Raw genomic sequence first — 21,320 nt, forward strand, 5'->3', positions numbered from 1 at the left:
CATAGATAAAACTCACCAATAAATCATTGTATAACTAATATATTTATTTAAAGTTACAATTTTAAGATAGGTTAATGTATTCCTTACATTTGTTTATTTTTTATTGTTAGTTTTTGGATACATTTTCATATTTCGTATGATTTTGATAATAATAATTTTACTGTAAAAAAAAAAAGAAACTTATAGTGTAGTATAATTATTGAAAATTGTTTTATCGGTAGTTTCACTTCGTATTCAAAAGCAATATATTTTGTTAGGAGCATCAATAATGTTGTTAAATAGTTTTCATTTTCATTCAGTAACCAATGCCAAAACTATGAGAATACGGAGAATGTTTGATTCCAAATGAGTGTGCTGGTTGCAAATCAATTTGAACCTGAAACATTATTATTAAAATTTGTTAAAATTAATACATTTTTAATTTACTAGTTGAGCCATGACTAAATTTCAAAAATGCCAAAAGCAAATTATGAATGTTTTGTCTACTATTTATAACTATTGTAAAATGCTCAAGGCCAAAATACGTGTATTTAATCTATTGAAAAAATAATATTTCGTCAGCTAAAGATTTTGTTTGTGCAATTAATTATTCAATTTATAGTCATTTAACTGATATTAACAAGTTCAATTTTTTTCATAATATTATTTATTTTGAATTTTCCCACAGAGTTGTGTACAGAATTTTTTTTTCCTTCCAAGTAAATTATTATTATCTTGATCATTCATTAGTTATAAATTTATTTTTTTCTTTAATTAATTTGTGTTTGTAGCTGTTACATTATTTACTAGCTTATAACTATTCTGAATTATATTACTTAACTACTTTTCTATTATAATTTGTGCTCTCTATTATGTGAAAAAAAAAACATAAGGCAGGGTGTGTTTTTTAAATTATTGTAATCTAGTCAAATGATGCGAATATTGGATATTTTATTATTTTGCCAAAAGTGCATATTCATATTATATGGTGTTCATATTATAGTCACTGACCTAGTCTTGTTCGTATATTATTCCTTCATATGGAGAATGTCGTATACCAAAAGAATATGATGGTACTGATGTTTTTAACATAGTCACCTAAAATATATCATTTGAAACTTGTTATATTAGTATAACAATATTATATTTAACATGTGACTTGTGATATTTTCTTTTTTGTATTATTAAAACATCTGTATATTATATATGTTATGAATAAATGATTAATTTATAACAATATAACCTGTTATATAAAAATTATATTCAAAATTGTATTGTAATTTTTCATTGAAAAATATTATCTACAAATGATTAGTAAAATTGTATGCTCGTTGCAGTACTGAATTCAGATTTTCTTTAAAATGATTGTGTTAAGATTTTTTGTTTTGGGCGAGTCAACTGTAGAAAAAAATAATTTTTTATTTATTTTTATATTTATTTATAGGGTACTTTTCAAAAAAGCTTATATTTGAAAATATTATGAGTGTACATATTACCATTGACAATTTATGGTGGACCAAAGTCTAACTAGGCACACCCAAGGCCGGATTAAACACCTATTGGGTCCCGGGGCTAAAATTTTACATGGGCCCTTTTGACAAAACATACTTTACAAAGCTGCTCGCTACGCTCACAAAACGATAAATTTTTTTAACTATTTCACAAATTGTCAATTGTGTTACGGTCATACATAGATGTAGGTCCTTACGATTTTTACTGCATAGATGGGACCACATAAATCGTAATAATAGAGATCGGGAAATGATTACAAATAATATAATAATCTCAACAATAGAAAGGAACTATTAATTTAATTAGAGGATAACACGATGTTACGGACATACATACATGTAGGTCCTTACAACTACCAATACATAAGGGGATCACATAAATAGTAGAAATCGGTGAACAATATAGAAAGGAATGATTAAGACACGAATATGAGCTGTCAGGTTACATTTCAAAGTAATATAATAAATGCAATTAATAAAAGAGCATAACAAAATGCGAGAAATATGCGAATAGTAATATTATTGAGGTCAACCATTTAAATTACAATTTAGTACCTCAGGGTAGTAACAATAATTGGAAATAACTTATTACATAGAAAAGCGCGGCCAATTCCCACAAGACCTAAGTATATAAGGGGGTTGGGAATAGACCAATATTCAGATGTGGTTTATACATGTATTAGCGAGCACCTCCATGCCAGATCATTTGTTAAATTAATTATTTGTACTTAGAGAAATTTCAAATAAACAGTTTAACTTAGTTGAGTATTTTATTTGGAATATATTCTAAATCACCACCATCTTTACGATTGAACTGACGGCACGCAACAATTGCATTATAAAATTATAAAATTAATAGGTATATACAATTTGTGTCTATAAAACTACTAATTTTAGTATGATAAAAAATGTGATTAGCTTAAAATTGTTTGGGCCCCTTTTATTTGGGTACAAGAAAAAGCCTTAGGGCTACCACCCCAGCTAGACTCCCCCCCTTTAATCCGGCCTTTGGCACACCTCTGATTTTTAAGAAGAGATTAAGAAAGAAATTCGTCTTATATTTTATGTACTGACGTATTTCCGGAGGGGGGTATCCTAGGTTTCAATCTCCACCCAGAAAAAAGAAAAGGTTCAAAAGTCATAAATGACTTGATACAAACGTATAGAGAAAAAAACATTAATTCATTACATGTGGTTGTAAATAACTTCATTCGTATTTATTCTTTCATAAAATCAATTATTTTTAGAAAAATTTAAAAGCTCACCATAAAAAATATTGAAAATACTCCACTGATTGTATGTCTCTGATATAAGCTATCATAATTCCCTTTCAAGTGTAGTAAGCATGATTAGTATTTGAGATTTGGAGTCGTTAAACAGATGCCTATTGAATGTTTATTCTTATATGGTTTGTATGTAGGTAATATGTGGTGTAACCATTAATTATTTTTGGAGACTATATACAATCTAAGTGGAGATGAATCAATTAAATAGTTGAAAAAATTCAAATTGAAGTCTTTTAAGAATACCTTTTCATTTCATATCAACACAGGCGTAATACAATTTAAATTTCGTTAATAACGTGGTTCCTTTATTTTTTGTAAAATCGTTTAAATTAAGCACTGGACTTCAGTGTTACTATATATGAAGTGTAGTATTGGTGTCATTGGTGTCATTTAGAGCAGCGGTCGCCAACATTTTAGACCTCACGGGTCACTAAATACATACTCTTAATTCTACGAACTACTTTTAGCTTAAAATAGCTTTTTACATAAATACCGTTAAATAAATCGATGAGGTATTTTTTTTTCGGTCATATTTAAATTGTTATTTTCAATGTTTGCTGCAAATGGATCTATTTTCCACATAATATCGTGTCTAAGGTTTTCTTTTTTTGGGAAATAATGACAAAAAGATTCTAACGTTCAAATTTTTCTTAATTAGGACCACCTAAATTTTCTTGCGGACCACCGGTTGGCGACCGCTGATTTAGAGTACAGATTAGTAAAGAACAATACTTGTAATCTTAGAAGTAAATTTAAAGAGATTATACTTTATGGACTGACAGTGCGAGTCAAAGGGTTAGGCGAAAGGTGTGACTTCACCAAACATTGTTTGCTAAGTACTATAATGATTTATAATTATAATAATAAAAATTAAAAATAAGGAAAAAACTGTAAAAGCCAAAGAATATTAAATTTATTGCAGTATATTTCAGTGTTAGAGAAATTTAGTTGCGATTTTCATGACCAAGCTTTTTGAACTCTTGGTAAATTGATGAATAGTGATTATGGAAAAATTAGTTGGGGGGGGGGGTAACTAATATGAAGGTATGGTTTTTGTTGTCTAAAAATTGTATTGACCAAAGTTGTAGTCATTATAATTTTCACTACAACTTCTGATACTGGTGGGTTGATTGATTACTTGCTACACTGGTTATAGTGTTCCACCAATTCGCGGTGATTGGTCAAAGTTGGAGTCCAAACGTAATCAGATATAGTATTTCATTGAGAAAATCACGTAAAAGCAAGTGTTTTTTTCTTTTATTACCTATTGACCATGAACCGTAAAAATGCATCCATAAATAAGTCGATAGTTTATGAGAAGTATACATATATATATATATATAAGCTATATATTAATAGATAAAAACCACATGGGTTTCAATACTGCTTTAAAAATAGTGTAGGTGTCCTATATAATAATAACAATAATAAACTACTTATTACATTTTACTAAAATGCATTTTTTTTTTTTTTATTACAGCTACTAGTATTAAAATAAAAATGAAAAAATATATCTTGAATCTTGAAACTTTCACCCTATAGCAAAGATATGTTTTTTTCGTATTGTGAAATATTTTCGTATTGTATAAAAATTTATGTATTTATACAAAAAAACTCAAAAACTATTATGTTTTTCTATACATAATGAGTAAAGAGTATTTAAATGTAAATTAACATAAACATATTTGGAGGTGCTAATTTCGAAAATGGGGGGTGCCAAGCACCCCCCCCAAATTGCGCCTATGCCTGGAAGCCTTATCGGAAATCCGTCAATGATGCCTACCGACTGCGGAATACTGCGACGCAAATACCATAAATACTAGTTTGTTGTACGATTTCTATTGGTTCTCTTCGCTGCGCACTAGTATTGACGAAATCTAAAAATTAAGGTGTTGTGACGACTTGTGACATTTAAATAATGACGCTGAATACATATTTAAGGCGGTGTATTTATACCACCTAGAATTGGGGGTGAGTGTAGGTGATCCAGTCTGGGTCTATTTAAGTATGAACAACTTGTAGGTACTAAGTAGCCAATAGGTATTAGGTATCTACTTAATATCAATATGATAATACTTTGATCATTGATCGCCAAGTAATTAAAGAAACAAATAGAATATATATTTTGACCTTGGACCTAAATTAAAATAATATTATTCAGGGTATCTAGGTATGGGTGGGTGGGTTAGTGGTTTAAATTTGTGTTTACACCATCTACTAAAAAGTAGTTCGATGCCACAGCCAACTACTAAAGGTAAATATGAAGTCCGAGTGTTCTATATAGGCTTAAGAAGAATAAATGTATTAGACGACTAATCGTGCATGGATATATTTACGCACGGATCGTTTTCTACCTAGATCCAAGTTTTCGTCAATGGTTCAACCCATCAACCCGGGATCAATAAAATTACAATTCTTACCTACATTTACATTATCGGACTGCACTTCAGTAAAAAAGGTATTATTTGTTTTATGTTTTTGTAATTAATCAATGATATTGTATTTTTATTTTTTAGTGACTAATCATTTGAATCAGGATACAATGGAATTCTGGTATTTTTTTGACAGAAAATATATCGTGATTCAAACGATTAGTCTTTAAAAATGCAATATCATAATACATTTTTATTTTCCATAAAAACATTAGCTATTATTTACACTTTTGAATTGAATTAAAAAAAAATCCGAAAGGAATTCAATCATCAACTGTTTTTAAGACTCACGTGCAATTCAAACAAAATAAGCACAATTCATCCCGATCACATAAGGATTTGATTGTATAACAATGTATAGGCATACGCGTGCGCAGGCACTACTAGCAGGGTAGTCATACATAACACATTAACATTTAATATTAACAACACATTTAGATGGGTAACTTCATTTAACTTAATAGTTACATTTTTCCATTATTCTTATACGTGTAGATACTGTTTACTGTTTCTATTTCGAAGAGGTTGAACATAATATGGTTATTTATAATTGTGATAATATTGAATGATTTTGGTGAGGGAGGGAAGGTTCACAGAGCCGCTAAGTGCCTATCTTGACTACCCCGTGCGCACGCTTAAGTGTATAGGTTTATCATCACCTCGGTGCGCGCGTCGCATCATCCCTGAAGACTGACTAACCTTTTCGGGGGAATAAGCTCCGGGCCCAGGTCTAGGAGAACTGTCGCCTGGCATGTTATACCGAGCGCTGACCGTGTACGCTGGTGATTTCGGTTTAATACTGTCTGCGCTTACGTCGTTGTAAGCGCCGGGGCCAGGGTTTAGCAGCCGCCCGTCCGGGAACTCCTTGGTGCGGCCCGAGATGCTGAACGACGGGGCCGCCTTGAAGTGTCCCTCCTTGGCTGCGCCCATCACCGTCGGTATGTTGTACACGTTGGGTGCGGGGTTCGGGTTCGGCTTGTCCACTTGCGTCTTCAGCCCGAACGTGTACTGGGGCGAGTGTTCGTGGATCACTTTTTCCGCTTTCTCCGGGTTGTAGTCGCCCGGTGCCGGGAAGTTATCCGGTCTCACTTCCTTGGGCCTTGAGTGCAGCGTGGCAGCCGGCGGCGTGTCCTTGCCTGCGCAACAAACAAACCACGAGAATATAACGTATAGTGTCGAACCGAACGTGAATATATGTTTATACATAACAGTATAATAAGAATAATATAAAGACAAAACAATAATATTATATTTTTTTTTTTTTTATTTAAAAGACAAAAATATATACAATCTGTATTATACTATACAATAAGTAATACGGTTCATATTTACAAAAACGGCTTGATGGAAGGGGTTGTCCAAACAACACTACTTCAATTCTAGACTTTTATTATTATTATTATTATTATTTTTTTTTTTTTTATTGGTTGAGGAGGTTAAGGGTTGTTAAGGAGAGTGAGGGAGGAGAGATTGGAAATTAGTGGATTAGGGTGGCTGACTGTGTTGTTGTGAAATAATTTATAGTAGTGGGAGGCTAGGGTATTTATGTTTGGGATTTTGAGGTCAGAGTGGAGTGTTAGGTTGCTAACATACCAGTAGGCGTTGGCGAGGAGGCGAACGCAAATTGATTGGAAGGATTGGAATTTTTGAATGTTGGATTTTTTGGAGGTACCCCATAGTTGTATTCCGTAAGTCATCGAAGGGCGAGGAATTAGATTATAGATTACGAGTTTTATGTTGAGAGAGAGATTTGATGTAAGGTGTTTCATTTTGTGGAGTTTTAAATTTAGTGATTTCCTTTTTGTTTTTATGTGATATGCCCAAGTGAGTTTACTGTAGAGGTGGACTCCGAGGTAACCGGTGGCTTGTGTTTTGAGAATCGTGTCGTTGTTGAGGATTATGGAGGACAATGATCTGGACGTAGAGTAAAGGTTATGTGGGTAGATTTATTTGGATTTATTTTGATTCTCCCCAAATTGAACCAGTTTTGTAGTTCATTAAGATGGGTTTGTAGATTATAAGATGCTATGGTTAGGTCAACATTAGTTGAGATTATGCCTATGTCATCTGTGAAGGTAGCAAGAGTGGTATTCTCGGAGTGAGGAATGTGGGAAGTAAATATGTTATAAAGTGTAGGTGCTAGAATACTTCCCTGGGGGACGCCTGCTTTTATGTAGTGGATTTGTGAGAGTTCGTCCTCGCAATGAACAACGAAGGACCGGTTATGTAGAAAAGGTTTTATTATTAAGAACAGGGGGGCTGGTAAAAATCATAATTTATACAAGAGGCCTTCGTGCCAGACGTAGTCAAACGCTTGGGCTACGTTGAGAAAGACACCAGTGGAGTACTGTTTATTTCCAAGAGTTTGTGAAATTATGTCGATTATTCTGTGGACTTGATGGAGTGACGAATGTTTATTTTTGAAACCGAATTGAGTGTGGGGGATTATATTTTGTCTTGTTAATATAGGGTTTAATCGCTTTAGTATAATCTTTTCTAGGATTGTTGAGAAAGAAGGTAAAAGGCTGATAGGTCGATATGAAGAAGTTAGATCATGAGGCTTATTAGGTTTTGGAATTAGAATAATTATAGAGTGTTTTCATGAATGAGGAATGTGGGAGAGACGAAGAATTGAGTTGTAGATGAAGGTTAAAATAAGAATAGCTTTCTTGGGCAATTGTTTTATTATTCGATTTGTTATTAGGTCGTGATCTAGTGATTTATTGTTTGATAATTTATTGATAATACATTTAACTTCGCTGGGGGAGGAATGTTTTGTGGGTAAGGACATAGGAAGGCAGTTGGTTAGAGCTTTGTCAATATAAGATGTGTGATCGATGTTGTTTACATCGGGGTGAGGAGTAAAATTGTTTTCTAGAATAGAGGCAAAAAGGTTTGATTTTTCTAAGTTGGTCTTAGCAAGGGATCTGTCAAGATATCTAATTGGTGGTATTGATTTTTTTTATTTAGAATTCTTTTAGTAGCTTTCCAAATAGAATTGTTTGAGTTGGTTAAAGAGTGTCTATATTGTTGGTACATTTCTGTGTTCTGAATGCGTGGGAGGTTTTTAAGGGAGCACGCAATGTTGTTATAGTGACTTTTGTCACTGGGGAGATGAGTATGGTGCCAGCGGTTTCTGGTTCGACATATTAAAGGTTAATTGAGACTCAACCATTTGTTTAAATTAATAAGAGCAAAAGTATAAAATACATTTTACTTTAAATCAAAGTATTGGATTTTTAGTCATCATACTTTAAATCATTAATATTTTGATAGTTCAGTATTCAGTTCTCAGCATTCATTTGAAGTTTGAAATAGTCCAATTACGAAGTAATCAAGTTTTCTAATTTATTATAACCTATATTCATGTATACAATGTACAAGGTAATAGGGTTTATGTGAATAGCGATTAATTGTTATTATTCTAACCTTTTGAGCTTAGTCCAGTAATGTTGTATTGACCTGGTCCGGGTCCTGCGCTGTCATTTTTTTCATTGTGCCTAAAAATGGAACGAGTTATAATATTAAGAATAGGCATATTCATATTAATGCATATAAATAGTAAGTTATATTAAATTATAAATAAATTAAAATACTAAAGTTGTATTTATTTGATTTTTTGATTTTAAATGTTGAACTTATTCACTAATCATGTTTTCTTCTACTTCAAAATATTAGTACATATTTGTTGATGTAGTTTTTATAATTTTTAAAATTTTTTTTTTAAAAGTGTGTGATTATGAGACGTAAAACTTATAAAAACAAAAATATAACATACCTAGCACCAAAACTGAAGGCTGGGGCGCGTCCACGTTTAGATTCCGGTACTAAATTTCCTGTAAAAAAATAAAATAAAAAATATTTGAAAAAAAAATATTAAACTTATTATTCACTAATATAATTTATACACACATTTTACAAAATTTAAAATAATAAAATAGACTTGACAATTTAAAAGTAGCTGTACCGTATATTATAGCTTTTTAATTTTCACTTAAATAATAATTATACTCAATTCAGTTCTCAATTATTTATTTAATTACAATAAATAAGCTCTTAACAATACGTCATGAACTTTATAAATTACATAATTAATAACAATACATGTGGCTAAAATTATTTTGTAATGCATGTAAAATAATGATGCTTTGTGCGTATTAACTTATAAGAAAAATGATACAGGTAAATAATATTATTTTATTTTTACATATTATATTCTGAGTTGTGTTTATTAAGTGTAACGTATTTATTTTTTTAATTATTCGATTATGGATAATAATCTAGAATAGGTCAAATTAATTACTATGTGATTTATGATATAAAAAATGAGTAAGTTATACTTTTAATTCGTAATATTTTAAGATAATTTATATGAACAATTTTTGTAGGATTTAAAGACGTCAAATTAAGTATAACATTAAGAGTAACATTTCATTATCATTTGCGTTCAGCAATAGTTCATTAATATTTTATTGTAGATTATAACATATTGGTAGTCGGCTCTTTTTAGTGTTTTGGGTATCTATTCAGAATCTTATTTTCAAATTTCAGTTTGTGTATCCTTTCAGGTATAATAAATATAAAGGATTATTTAAATGTATTATATAATAAAAAAATATATAATAAGTATGAAATAATGAAGAAATTTTATTAGTTTATAATATTCATATCAATTAATCTGAATAAAATGAACAAAAGCCATTAATTTCCCACAGTTTGTATTAAAAATTACTATCATACATGATGTTACATCATTGATATATATATATATATAATATAAGTATGTAATGTATGTACCTACTGTGAGCTCATAACCATATAAAAATGAAAAACCATCCTACAAGGATATTTCAATGATGATTAATCATTTATTATTAACCTATAATTTCAGGATTACTTATAAATCATAAATTGATAATAAAACATCATGTATTGTTGATAATAAGTATTACTTTTAATATTATACTTTAAGTAGAAAAAATGTACTAATTAAATTTTTTATGGCATATCTAAGTATTTATATTCATATTAATTAAAATATTTGTAGGTAAATATTTATATTTATTTTAAAATACGTAAATTGTAATATTTTTCTATCAACAACATTTCACTAAGCTATTACTAAAGTTTTTTGAAATCGACTAGTTTATGCAGTTGAAAAAAATTAAGTAATCATCTTTAAAATATATTTTGCATGATAAATTTAATAATTATTAATTCTTATAATATTATATAGATTCAGAAATAATTCAAGTATGATTAAAATTATTTTGTTTTAACACCTTCCCCCATGGATCCGCCACTGTTAACATTTGATGGATATCACAATATAAGAGTACTTACTACTTATTTAAGTTTAAATTTTTATAACTCACCGACGAGTGTTGGTAGTGCTACTGCAGCTGGTCCAGGACCGGAAAATTCAGCAGCTATTGGACCACGTCTTTTAGTTGGTGTCCATTGGCTCTGTTTTATTCCACCCATTTTAAATTGAATAGTTATTTTCTAGTATGGTACCTTGAAACATAAAAATTATATTTGATAATTTTTTTTTTTTAATGATAATTACATTAAATAGCAACATACATGAGTACTAAATATGTATTTAGTACTCACAATCCATCTGTAATAAAATTTCAAGTTTATTTTACTACTATGTAACAGTGATTCCCAACGTGGGCGATATGAAATTATTTAGTTTTTAGGGGGGGCGTTTTACTTAAGGGGACGCTAAGGGGAGCGATTCAACACCTGTTGTGTTACAAGCAGCTTAAAATAACTGTTTTAATTATAACAAAATATTTTTATTTTATTTTTTTTCAATCAAATATATTTTTAACAAAATATAAACATTAATATAAATTCATTGAGCGAGAAGAACTTCTCTAATTTATTGTGGTTCACCCTAATGTTGCTTGCTGGATTTATTGACGTTTCTGGTGACTTTCTCAAGGTTTTTTTTTAGGGTCACGAAAAAATGCTACCTATGTTATTATACGTGGTTATATATAATACACCTTTACTTAAATACGCACACCACAAAGAAGAATGGAATAATGTTTTATTAAATATTATTTATATTTGTATATACTTTTATAATATATTTTTTCGCGGTCGTTTACAAACTGTGAAAAAAATATGTATTATTGCGTGACATAATATTCCTGACAAATCAATTTTTAATCTATACTTCAACTAGCACAGTCGAGAAAAAAATTAATTTAACTTGTATCGTTTTCCAGAAAATGATGTGTAAACACGAAACTCTGTCAAATTAGTAATATAAATTTTATATATATATATATATATAAAATTTGTCTGTTTATTGTATTACATATGTGTAGTCTTGTATTTTATAACCATTTAAACTATCATTTAGATGAATATATTACATGATAGGCATGAATCTCTTTTAGAGACTACATATACGTAAACAATAGAATTTGATTCCAAAACAGTAAAATAATAAATTGTGAAAAAAAAATCGCAAATTTTGTGCTCTCTAAAAAAAATTCACATACGAATAATATCCAAAAAAATGTGACCTATGACTTCTGCGGGCATAACGATTAAATTTTATAATCAACAACTAGGTAATAAGTTTATTCCAAATTTAAAATAATTTATAAATCAATTTATGCTCACTAAAAATTTAAACAATTTTTCGAAACATTATTTTGATAACTTAAAAAGTATTTTCTTCGTAAGAATATTCGCAATATGAAATATAATTGTTATGTTTATTAAACCAATCGTCTTAGTTGTTCCTAACGAGTAAAAAACATTTCATAAATGTATTACCATGCGTTAAAACAAAAATCCGAACTACATTTTTCTTATATGAATACAATTTGGGAAATACAATTTATTCGCTTTGTAAGCTAAGTTTATGAATTACTATTATCTATTGAAATAATATGAAGTTTATATGTTTTTAATTTTTTTGTTTCTCTCATACTGTAACGTTGAGCAATTTTTTTTAAAATTTAAAATTATTTTGTTAAAATTATACATGAAATAATTTAAAAAGATTTAACCTATATCTTGAATGACCTTTAACTTTGTTTAACGACGAAAAAACTTCGAACTTTGGTCTTTTGACAAGCAGTTTCTTTTATATCTATACGTATCTCATCTATGTGTATAATATAAATAGGTGCGTGTGTGTGTGTGTGGAACGTTAAGGTCCGTACCATCCGGTTAAATATCACTGATAATAGTCACGCGATTTATGTTCGAAGTACGTTCGAAGACTCGTTGCGTTTAAACCAAATATTATCATGCCGTTTCATTGCAATTTTTGTGCAAGACAAGTGTGTATACCACATATATATAAACTATGACTACAATATACCTTGTAAATAGTCAACACTTAATAAAATTACAGAACATCAATATTTTACCATTTTACGTAATTTATCTGACTATATATATACAGGGCCGCATTTAAGGGGGGATACGGTTACAATCACCCTGAGCTTCAACATTTTAGGGGTGCCAAATTTTTAAAATGGTCGAAAATTTGTTCACTGAAGTATATTTATTGAATATATTAAATTCAGAGCTTATTTGATACGTGAATTAAGTGTTTGTGTTGTTCGAATTTAGTTCTATAATATTTTATTTTTTAATATAATGAGTAAATATGAAAAGGTTGATATACATTTTTGTTCACGTGTTTCTTAAAGACTATTTTTTATTTAGTTAATACGATTACGTACAAAATGTATACAATGAGTAGGTAGGTTTGATATAATTTGATGAATTATGATGAAAGATAGATAAGGGAAAGCACCCAATAGTGGCACCCGGCTCATGGATGTATGTTGAATAAAAATGTATATAATTATACTTGTATTTTCTTACAAAGTAAAAGATCTTTGCGTCAGTTCCTTTTTAACCTTCGTTGTGAGTTGTCACTTGTAAGAAAGTGTGTTTGGGTATGAGGAGAGTTCTGTAAGGTTATTGAATACATTGAAAACTATGTGCATAATATGAATGTTATGCACTAAGTAGGTAATTAATTTAATAAGACAAAACGTACAACTATTTTAATTCAAGTGATTTTGGTTGAAAAAATACTCATGGATTTCTTCAAAATGACCGTATATACATAAAGGTACTAGTACACGAGAGGATTTAAATGAATTATGTTTACAGTTTAATGATGACGGAATAGGCATAGGAAAATGTCTCGTGAATTAAGTGAATACCAAATGTTCATCAAGTAGGTATGTGCAAGTCTAATGGAATAGACATTCATTACTATACTATGACACGCAAACTAATATTTAGATTACGAAGTTGTAGAGAAATACTCAAATAATACATTATATAATTTATGACATTCTTGTGTAGTCCTATAAGTTACCCAAAAATTTATTTGTAACTTCTATATCGACATTTAAGGTATGTAAATACAAGATATAGCAAGTAAACTTAATTTAGTACTCATGACGAAGTATTGATATTAAAATTTAAAATACATAGCAAGGTTGAAGAAATGGAAGTAATTTTCGATTATTCGAAGTAGCTGATATTGAATAACGATTTCGGAAGGTTACGTGGGTGATATTAGATTAAAATATGATCTTGAACTATTTAAACCCACCAATATCAAAATTTCTACATTTATAAAAAAAAATTTACATAAATTGAATTAATTTTATTACTTATTTGTTTAAAATAAAACCACTAGATTATATAATAAAAATTTAGAAATAATAAGTACATATCATATTTGTATTAAAAAATGTTGTACATTTCAAGGGGAGTTTCCAGTTTCCGCTAAAATAATATTGACCGTTTTTGCCATAGCCCTTTTCCGCCAAAAACGAAAAAGGTATGATTCTCGTTTCCGCCAAAAGCCATTTCCACCAAAAAAGTTTGGAAACTATTGGTTTTAATTTTTAACCAATATTGAATATATGTTATGGTATGTGTAAAAGAAATTTGTAATGTATATGTCGTAGGCATATAGTCAAATCATACTGATTATAGGGTGTACAATATACTCGTATTATGATCTACGTCTATCACATCTAATTAGTTATTACCTGTATATATTTATGATTTCATTTTTAAAATAATAGTAATAATGAACATGAAATTAAACATATTATTTCATATATCAACGTGTTTTACATATTAATAAATAATACATTGATTTTTTTATGTATAAAATAGCAATAAATAACTGATAGAAAATAAATTTAAATTTTTAAAATAATACAAAATGATTTTTTATTATTTGCCTGCCATTAAATAGGTATTTAATCATATTTCTAGTCATTTAATTAAATTACTAGGCATTTAACTTTATTTGATTTGACTATATGCTTATGACATATACACTGATACACTGATAATCATCGATAATAACGGTTAATAATAACGGTACACTGTTCGATATACTATATCATAGTTTATTTATAATTCGCACACAATAATTATCTGACAAATGTTAAACTCCAAAAAAAACAAAAAAAATATTAAATCGTATAAAAACAACAGATGATGCAATTACAAAAAAAAAAAATTCCAATGAAATTAGTAGGTACGCTTTTGTACCTATGGTTTGTATAAAACTGTTTATTTTAACTATACGAATTTTTAAGACCTGACTTATATATACTTACGAATGTATTTTTTTTAATTTACCTATTGTAATTCTTTAAAACTTGAAATATACTCATGCTAAAATTTATTTTTTTGACATTTTTAAGTATTTAAAAATTACGATATGTGTTTTTCAAAACTCTATCGAGACAATATTTGACCTATCCTTGTTTTTTACTTTATAAATAGTTAAATAGAATGGATATATTATAATATGAAATGATGTAATAGTTTAAAAACTCTAATATATTTGTACCTATATTCGACTAATATATTATTATAAAATAATAAGAATACTTAATTTCTTCTTTTTTAGATTCTGTAATATGTTATATATCTTTTATTATCTATTTATTTATCTATTAGGATCAACTGTACATGAAATTGTAATTTCCTTAACTTTTTGAATCTTTGTATCAAATTAAGCAAAACTTTAATGTATCATCATATATCAGTTTGAAATCGTAGTCATTGGATCTAAATCCAGAAAGAGTTTTTTTCAGTCCTGTTATCAAATCAATTGCAGTTAGTAATTTCATGTTTTTCAGAATCCAAATACTTATTTATTGCGTTGCTGTAACATTTGGCGCAAATCGCTATATCAGAATTGTATTACCGGCATGCAACATAGTTAATAAAAAAAAGTATAGGACCGTGGTTTTACCAATGAAATAACAGAATATTTTGTGGGGCATGTCTTACCATTCACAGAAATTATACAACAACAAATTTCATATAAATATGGAAAAAAGTATAATTAAAAATATAATTTTTTAGAAAAAGTTAGGAAACCATAATTCAAGGAATTAAACAGAACATATCTGCTAAACTACCTGATTGTAGGTACGGCATGTAGGCTGTATCCATACGCAGGTCTATGACCATTATATATGAATCAATGAAACGTCATGGTTATATATTTTATGAAATTGAGAAATTAGTAAAAATGTATACCAAAATGTATATGTGTTTCTATGCGTTGAGTGTAAGAACGTCTTTATTTATACTTTTTTTATCAGATAAATAGATAATAATAATCAGTACTTTTACACATGATGCATAGAAAGTTTCTAAGTGCTCGTCATTACATATGTAATGAATTACACGGATACACGTGTTCTTATCTGAAACGGGATTAAAGTCCGTGTAAATAAAATACACGTGTATTTGTAAATACCCGTTCATCCACATTACCCGTGTACCTAAATACCCGTCATTATCCGTCTAAGTACCCGACATTACCCGTGTATTTTATTCTCCATGTTTTCGTATTGTAATAATTAAAATTTCCTATTAATAAATATTAAATTTCTTTATAGCAATTGTATTATGAATTTTATTATTATTTATTAAAAAAACCTGCATAAATTATATTTAATGCAAAATGTAATGGATTACGAAGTAAGACTAATAATGAACTAACATGAACATGGCTAACACGAACAAAATTAATTTCCAACAATAAATTTTAAGGTAGTATTTATAGATAAGATATCGATGATAATCGAGATTATCTACGAGTTTATCACCAAACAATATTTACAGTTGCTGAAAACCCCATGGCCCGAGAAAACCGCGGACGCAACTCAGATATGTCGTGACAAAACCGTGGATGCAACTCGGACAAAATATAATTTAGGGACGCAATTCGTATGCGCCGAAGCGATGACATATATAGAAAACATTTTATATAAATTGTGATAGAATAAGTCAAAATATTAAGTAATTTTAAATAGGTATAATAAAGTATTCAAGTTAAAATAATTTTTACAAGAGTGAAATATCCACTTAGTTTAAAAAAAATTGCCAATCTCTGTGAAAGCCAACCAAGATTCATACCAATATTTGAATAATTATATAATATACCTTTAATTACCTTGAATTAATAACTAAACAGGTGTCTGATATTTACTTATCGGGTAGTACATACGAGATGGTATTAAGTACACGGGCAACGGGTATTAAATACACGGGTAACGGGTATTAAATACACGTGTATCAGTAAAAAATACCCGTGTATTGAAAACACCGATATTAACAGATTTAATACATGTGTTCACGTAACGCGGGTACACGTGTACTCTAATAATCGTGTATGACTACGACCCCTATTAGAAACACATCACTAGTACATGTATTTACTAATGTAAAAGTATTTTACTAATATTTCAATTTCATAAAATATGTGACTCATGACTAGGGAACGGATTTATATGTAAATACATATTTTTATTAAAACGAGATATTTAAGATTTGATAAGAAATGTTTATGATTTAAATCACTCCTATTAAAATGATGATACTTTTATTTTACATATTTTTACATATTTTTACATATTTTTACATATTTCACTAATTTTTAAATATTTTTAATCATATTTTTATCATTTCATTATTCATACGTCTTTTTCGTATGAAAATACAAGAAATTATTTCAAAATTAGATCCAGAAACTTCTATCGCTATTGGAAAAGCTCAAAATATTATGCTAAACGAAACATTGAAAATAATTTAATTTTAATTAAAAAATAATTTAACAAAATTATTAATAAAAAATATGTCCCCAAATGATAGTATGCAAATTGTTGAATCAGCGATTAAAACTCGTAAGCGGACCAATAGATGTTGTAAAAAAGAAAATTCATGCTGAAAAAATTCCAGGCAATATTGATTTTAAAACAATCAATGACATAATGAGTGGCAGACACCCTTCTAAAAATCTGGAATTATCGCCTTCTGATAGTACGCACTTGAAATATGCTTTTATACATCGGTTGATATGAAACGATAATTTCGCCGTTTTAAAAATATTTTGATACCTAATAGGCGACATTTAACATTTGATAATTTAAAAGATATTGTAATAATTCAATGCAACAAATCATTTTGATAATTTAATAATAATAATCACTTTTTTCCCCCCACATATTTGGATGTTTTTAGCACATATTTTATAAATTATACTTACATATATATGTAAATATTTCTGTATTTTTATTACATATAAATCCGTTCCCTACTCATGACCATCGACTGATATATATATATATATAATTAAAGTATAAATATAAGTATAGTATAGTATAATCTGTATACCTAATGAATATTTATAGAGGGTTATAAGTAAAAACTTTTTTCTAATAACTAATAAATTATTTTCTGTAGGTCGGCACAAATAGACAATGATGGTGATATAACCCCTAACCCTCTCCACTTGAGAACGCCACTACTTGTAAATACAATACGAATAGGCTTTCTTTAAACATAAATTGAATTTCTGCATGGACACTATACAAGACAGACAAACGAATATTATGTAAATATCTAAATGCCTACTCTAAAAATAAACAGTTACTATATAGCTACACTACAGATTACTGTAGTTTCTAAGTTAAATCAAAAATATATGCTCAATGTATTTGTATATAAATATACGAAGAAATTTATTAAAAAAAAAAAAAAAAAATAGAATTTGACTAAATTTAATATTCTGTATAATTATATGGATTAAAATATTTTATATATTATTAAACATAAATTGCCTTTGAAATTATAAGATTATTTTATTTTTTTATGTATACATATATTTTTATATACATAAGATACGTTTATTTTTATCATTATTTATTTTTTATTATACTGTTATGAATATAATCACCTGTAGGGTATAGGTACTATTAGTGTAATATACGCAAACTCGAACGTCATTACACTATATATGACATCAATTAACGAACAAGTATTGTAAGTACTTACAATACATACTCTTTGTTAAGCACATTAGCTAATCATTTCGGCTTTATTTTCAGATAACAAATTAATAATTTTTAATCTTTCAAAGTAGTCATTAGATACGTTAGTGTAAAATTGGATCAATAATAAAAAATAAGTAGGATTGTAAACATATAATGTTCAAAAAATCTATTTTATTCTAATAAAAATGAATACATTTCTATAGTCACAGGGCGAGAGGATGAAAATCCATTTATTGAACTTGCCTGGTAAACTGTAGAAATCGTTCGACTGTATATAATAGGTAAGCCTCCGTGCCAATTATAATGTATTTTTTATATTTGATATATGAGTCAGTGTCGTACAAGCTCAATTGGGACATTTAAATTACGGGGGCGTGCAGGTTAAGGTTGTAACGGTGGTGCGAAGGTGTTTGCTGTGGTCGTGTAGAAGGACCGGAGAACTATATTCAGGGCGATGTGGAATGGGAAGAGAGAGATTATGGGGGAAGTAGCGTTTTTCTTTTATATCGGAAACGCGTTCGCAATAATTTTTAATATATATTTACACACACAAACACATACACGGTTTAGGTATATGAAATGTGTGTGGGTTGGAACATACAAGTGGGCCGTCTTGAACACGCGTTTTCCTTGATATAACCATTTTTGGTCAAACCCTCAATATTCTTATTTTTATTATTAGTATTATTATTAATATTATTTTTATTATTATTATTATTATTATTATTATTATTTTTATTATTATTACTGTTGTGGACCCTAATCGGTCAAAGATTTTTTCGGTAACAATATACCTGTATACATACTTATTTATATCATTATAATATTATTTTCCATACATTACAATAGTTAATATCTTCAATAATATTATCATGTAACGAGGACCTTGATGCTACAGTTTTTTTTTTTTTTTTTTTTGTAGTGCCTACATAACAATATTGATTTATTCTATTATGATGAGTGCGTATTCAACGCCAATCAATATTATTTGTTGATTTACGTCGTATAAGCGTATATGTACATACTTGGGTTACCTACTTTCAAATAATATTTAGAATATTCGTCTTTCCGTATACCGTACATTTACCAATTCATCAGCTAAGGCTACTCTTGCTCTCTACTGAAAATATTAATACAGCGTTTAAAATAAACAGCTATTGGATCTTTGATAAATCTTAAAAAGATAAATTGTATATATAATCCCAATTCATTATTTTATTAACAATAAATGGAGTTCTGTAGAGATGTATGCCTAAAATACTATTATATATATACCAAGCCGCTTTCTCTCAACGCTTTAACTACAGTAATTTATGTAAACATGTAGATTTATATTATTTTAAGTATAAAAAAAAAATCACTAATCAATTTGAAATAATAATGTAAGTCTAACACAACAATTTTTATAAAATTAAAAATGAATGAGTAGTAAAATATAACACTGTGAAAATTATACATACTTTTCTCAAATATATTATTAAAATTTGCTAAAAATTATCAAGATTTCAAAAATATTGTTCTATAAAAGATACAATTAATATTAAAGGTACTATATTTGTGCCTTTTAATGAAGTATGCAATTATTGTAACTATATTTTTTCTTCTTCTCCTTCGCCTTTCTCCCAAATATTTAGGTTAATTATCATAACTATACAATTATTTATAATTTCAATTCGTCCTAAGTATGGATTAAAATATATTCATATAATTGACGTATTTTTAAATTTTTCGTTTATGTACACCGACTTAATATGATAGTATAATATTCTCTTACATAATTTTGCAAAATGATAAAAAATAATATTTTTAATCGTTTTTATTAAATTTTTTAATCGATTATTTTTATCTGCACCGATATTGAATAAAATCTTACGATTATCACATGGTAGTACTTAAATCGAATTTGCATAATTTATTTCTGTGCGCGTCATAAGTACTTGTACTCGAAGAACTTAAGTTTGTCAATAGCTTGTTTGATTACAGCTAATAGGATTAATTTACAAGTGCACAAGTGGGAGTAATTACAAAATCAATCAGCATATTATAACAATATATTTTTAGGCCGTTTTGTGCCCGTATATTTAACCCTAGAAAAATATTTAATGCCTACCTTGTCGACTGACGATATTATTTACTATTAACCGCAGTACATGTTCGTTGTACATACTAGCAAAAAAAAGGAGAATTTGCCCTCGGTGGCTACATTTTAGAATATTTCACAGGTTGGATTCATATACAGATTTGTTTTAAACATTTTTTGATTTTTGTAATGATCGGTATTGTTGCGAGGATAGGGAAGGGGTTGGTTATGAGGCAGCAAAATATATGTTCCTCCAACGGCATGATATCTTAACACGGCGCTGAATGCCTACTAGGTTTATACACTACATTCAGTGCATGACTGCAACGTTTTGACAGTGGGAAAGTTGGAATAAATACGTCCACGCAGGTACGTAGATATTAAAATGTAGCAACCATTCACGTATTTGCTTTGTTTATTTATCCACGACAATACTATGGTATATGATTTTATAATAATAATAATAATAATTATGTACGCTTACTTGTTTGCAACGGATGGACGATGAAGTCCGTGTGATAAAGTGGTTGTTGGTCGGACCGGAGCACTGGAGTAACTGAATAGGAAACGATAAACGTTTGCGAAGCTCTTACCAGCGCGCGCGGATATTGTGTGTACATGTATAGTTTTACCGTGTGCATGTGCGAAACGTTCGCGGT

At 28.7% G+C, this 21,320-nt stretch overlaps 1 protein-coding gene across 2 annotated transcripts; it reads right to left on the reverse strand.

Annotated features, from left to right (window-relative positions):
• Window positions 1-19: 19 nt before the first annotated feature.
• Window positions 20-21,320, reverse strand: LOC112691832 (outer dense fiber protein 3). Of its 2 annotated transcripts, none has more exons than XM_025566241.1 (6): window positions 21,146-21,320; window positions 10,584-10,725; window positions 8,987-9,044; window positions 8,638-8,708; window positions 6,022-6,344; window positions 20-376 (listed from the first exon to the last, which is right to left on the reverse strand). In XM_025566241.1, the coding sequence occupies exons 2-6, from the start codon at window positions 10,690-10,692 to the stop codon at window positions 296-298; spliced, it is 642 nt and encodes a 213-aa protein (XP_025422026.1). In that variant the 5' UTR covers window positions 10,693-10,725; window positions 21,146-21,320; the 3' UTR covers window positions 20-295. The 2 variants fall into 2 exon arrangements, with proteins under 2 accessions (XP_025422026.1, XP_025422025.1); XM_025566240.1 differs by having other exon boundaries at window positions 5,908-6,344; window positions 21,146-21,313.

The sequence above is a fragment of the Sipha flava genome, unplaced genomic scaffold (assembly GCF_003268045.1).
Source record: "Sipha flava isolate LNK unplaced genomic scaffold, YSA_version1 67_pilon_pilon, whole genome shotgun sequence".
Lineage (NCBI taxonomy): Eukaryota > Metazoa > Arthropoda > Insecta > Hemiptera > Aphididae > Sipha > Sipha flava.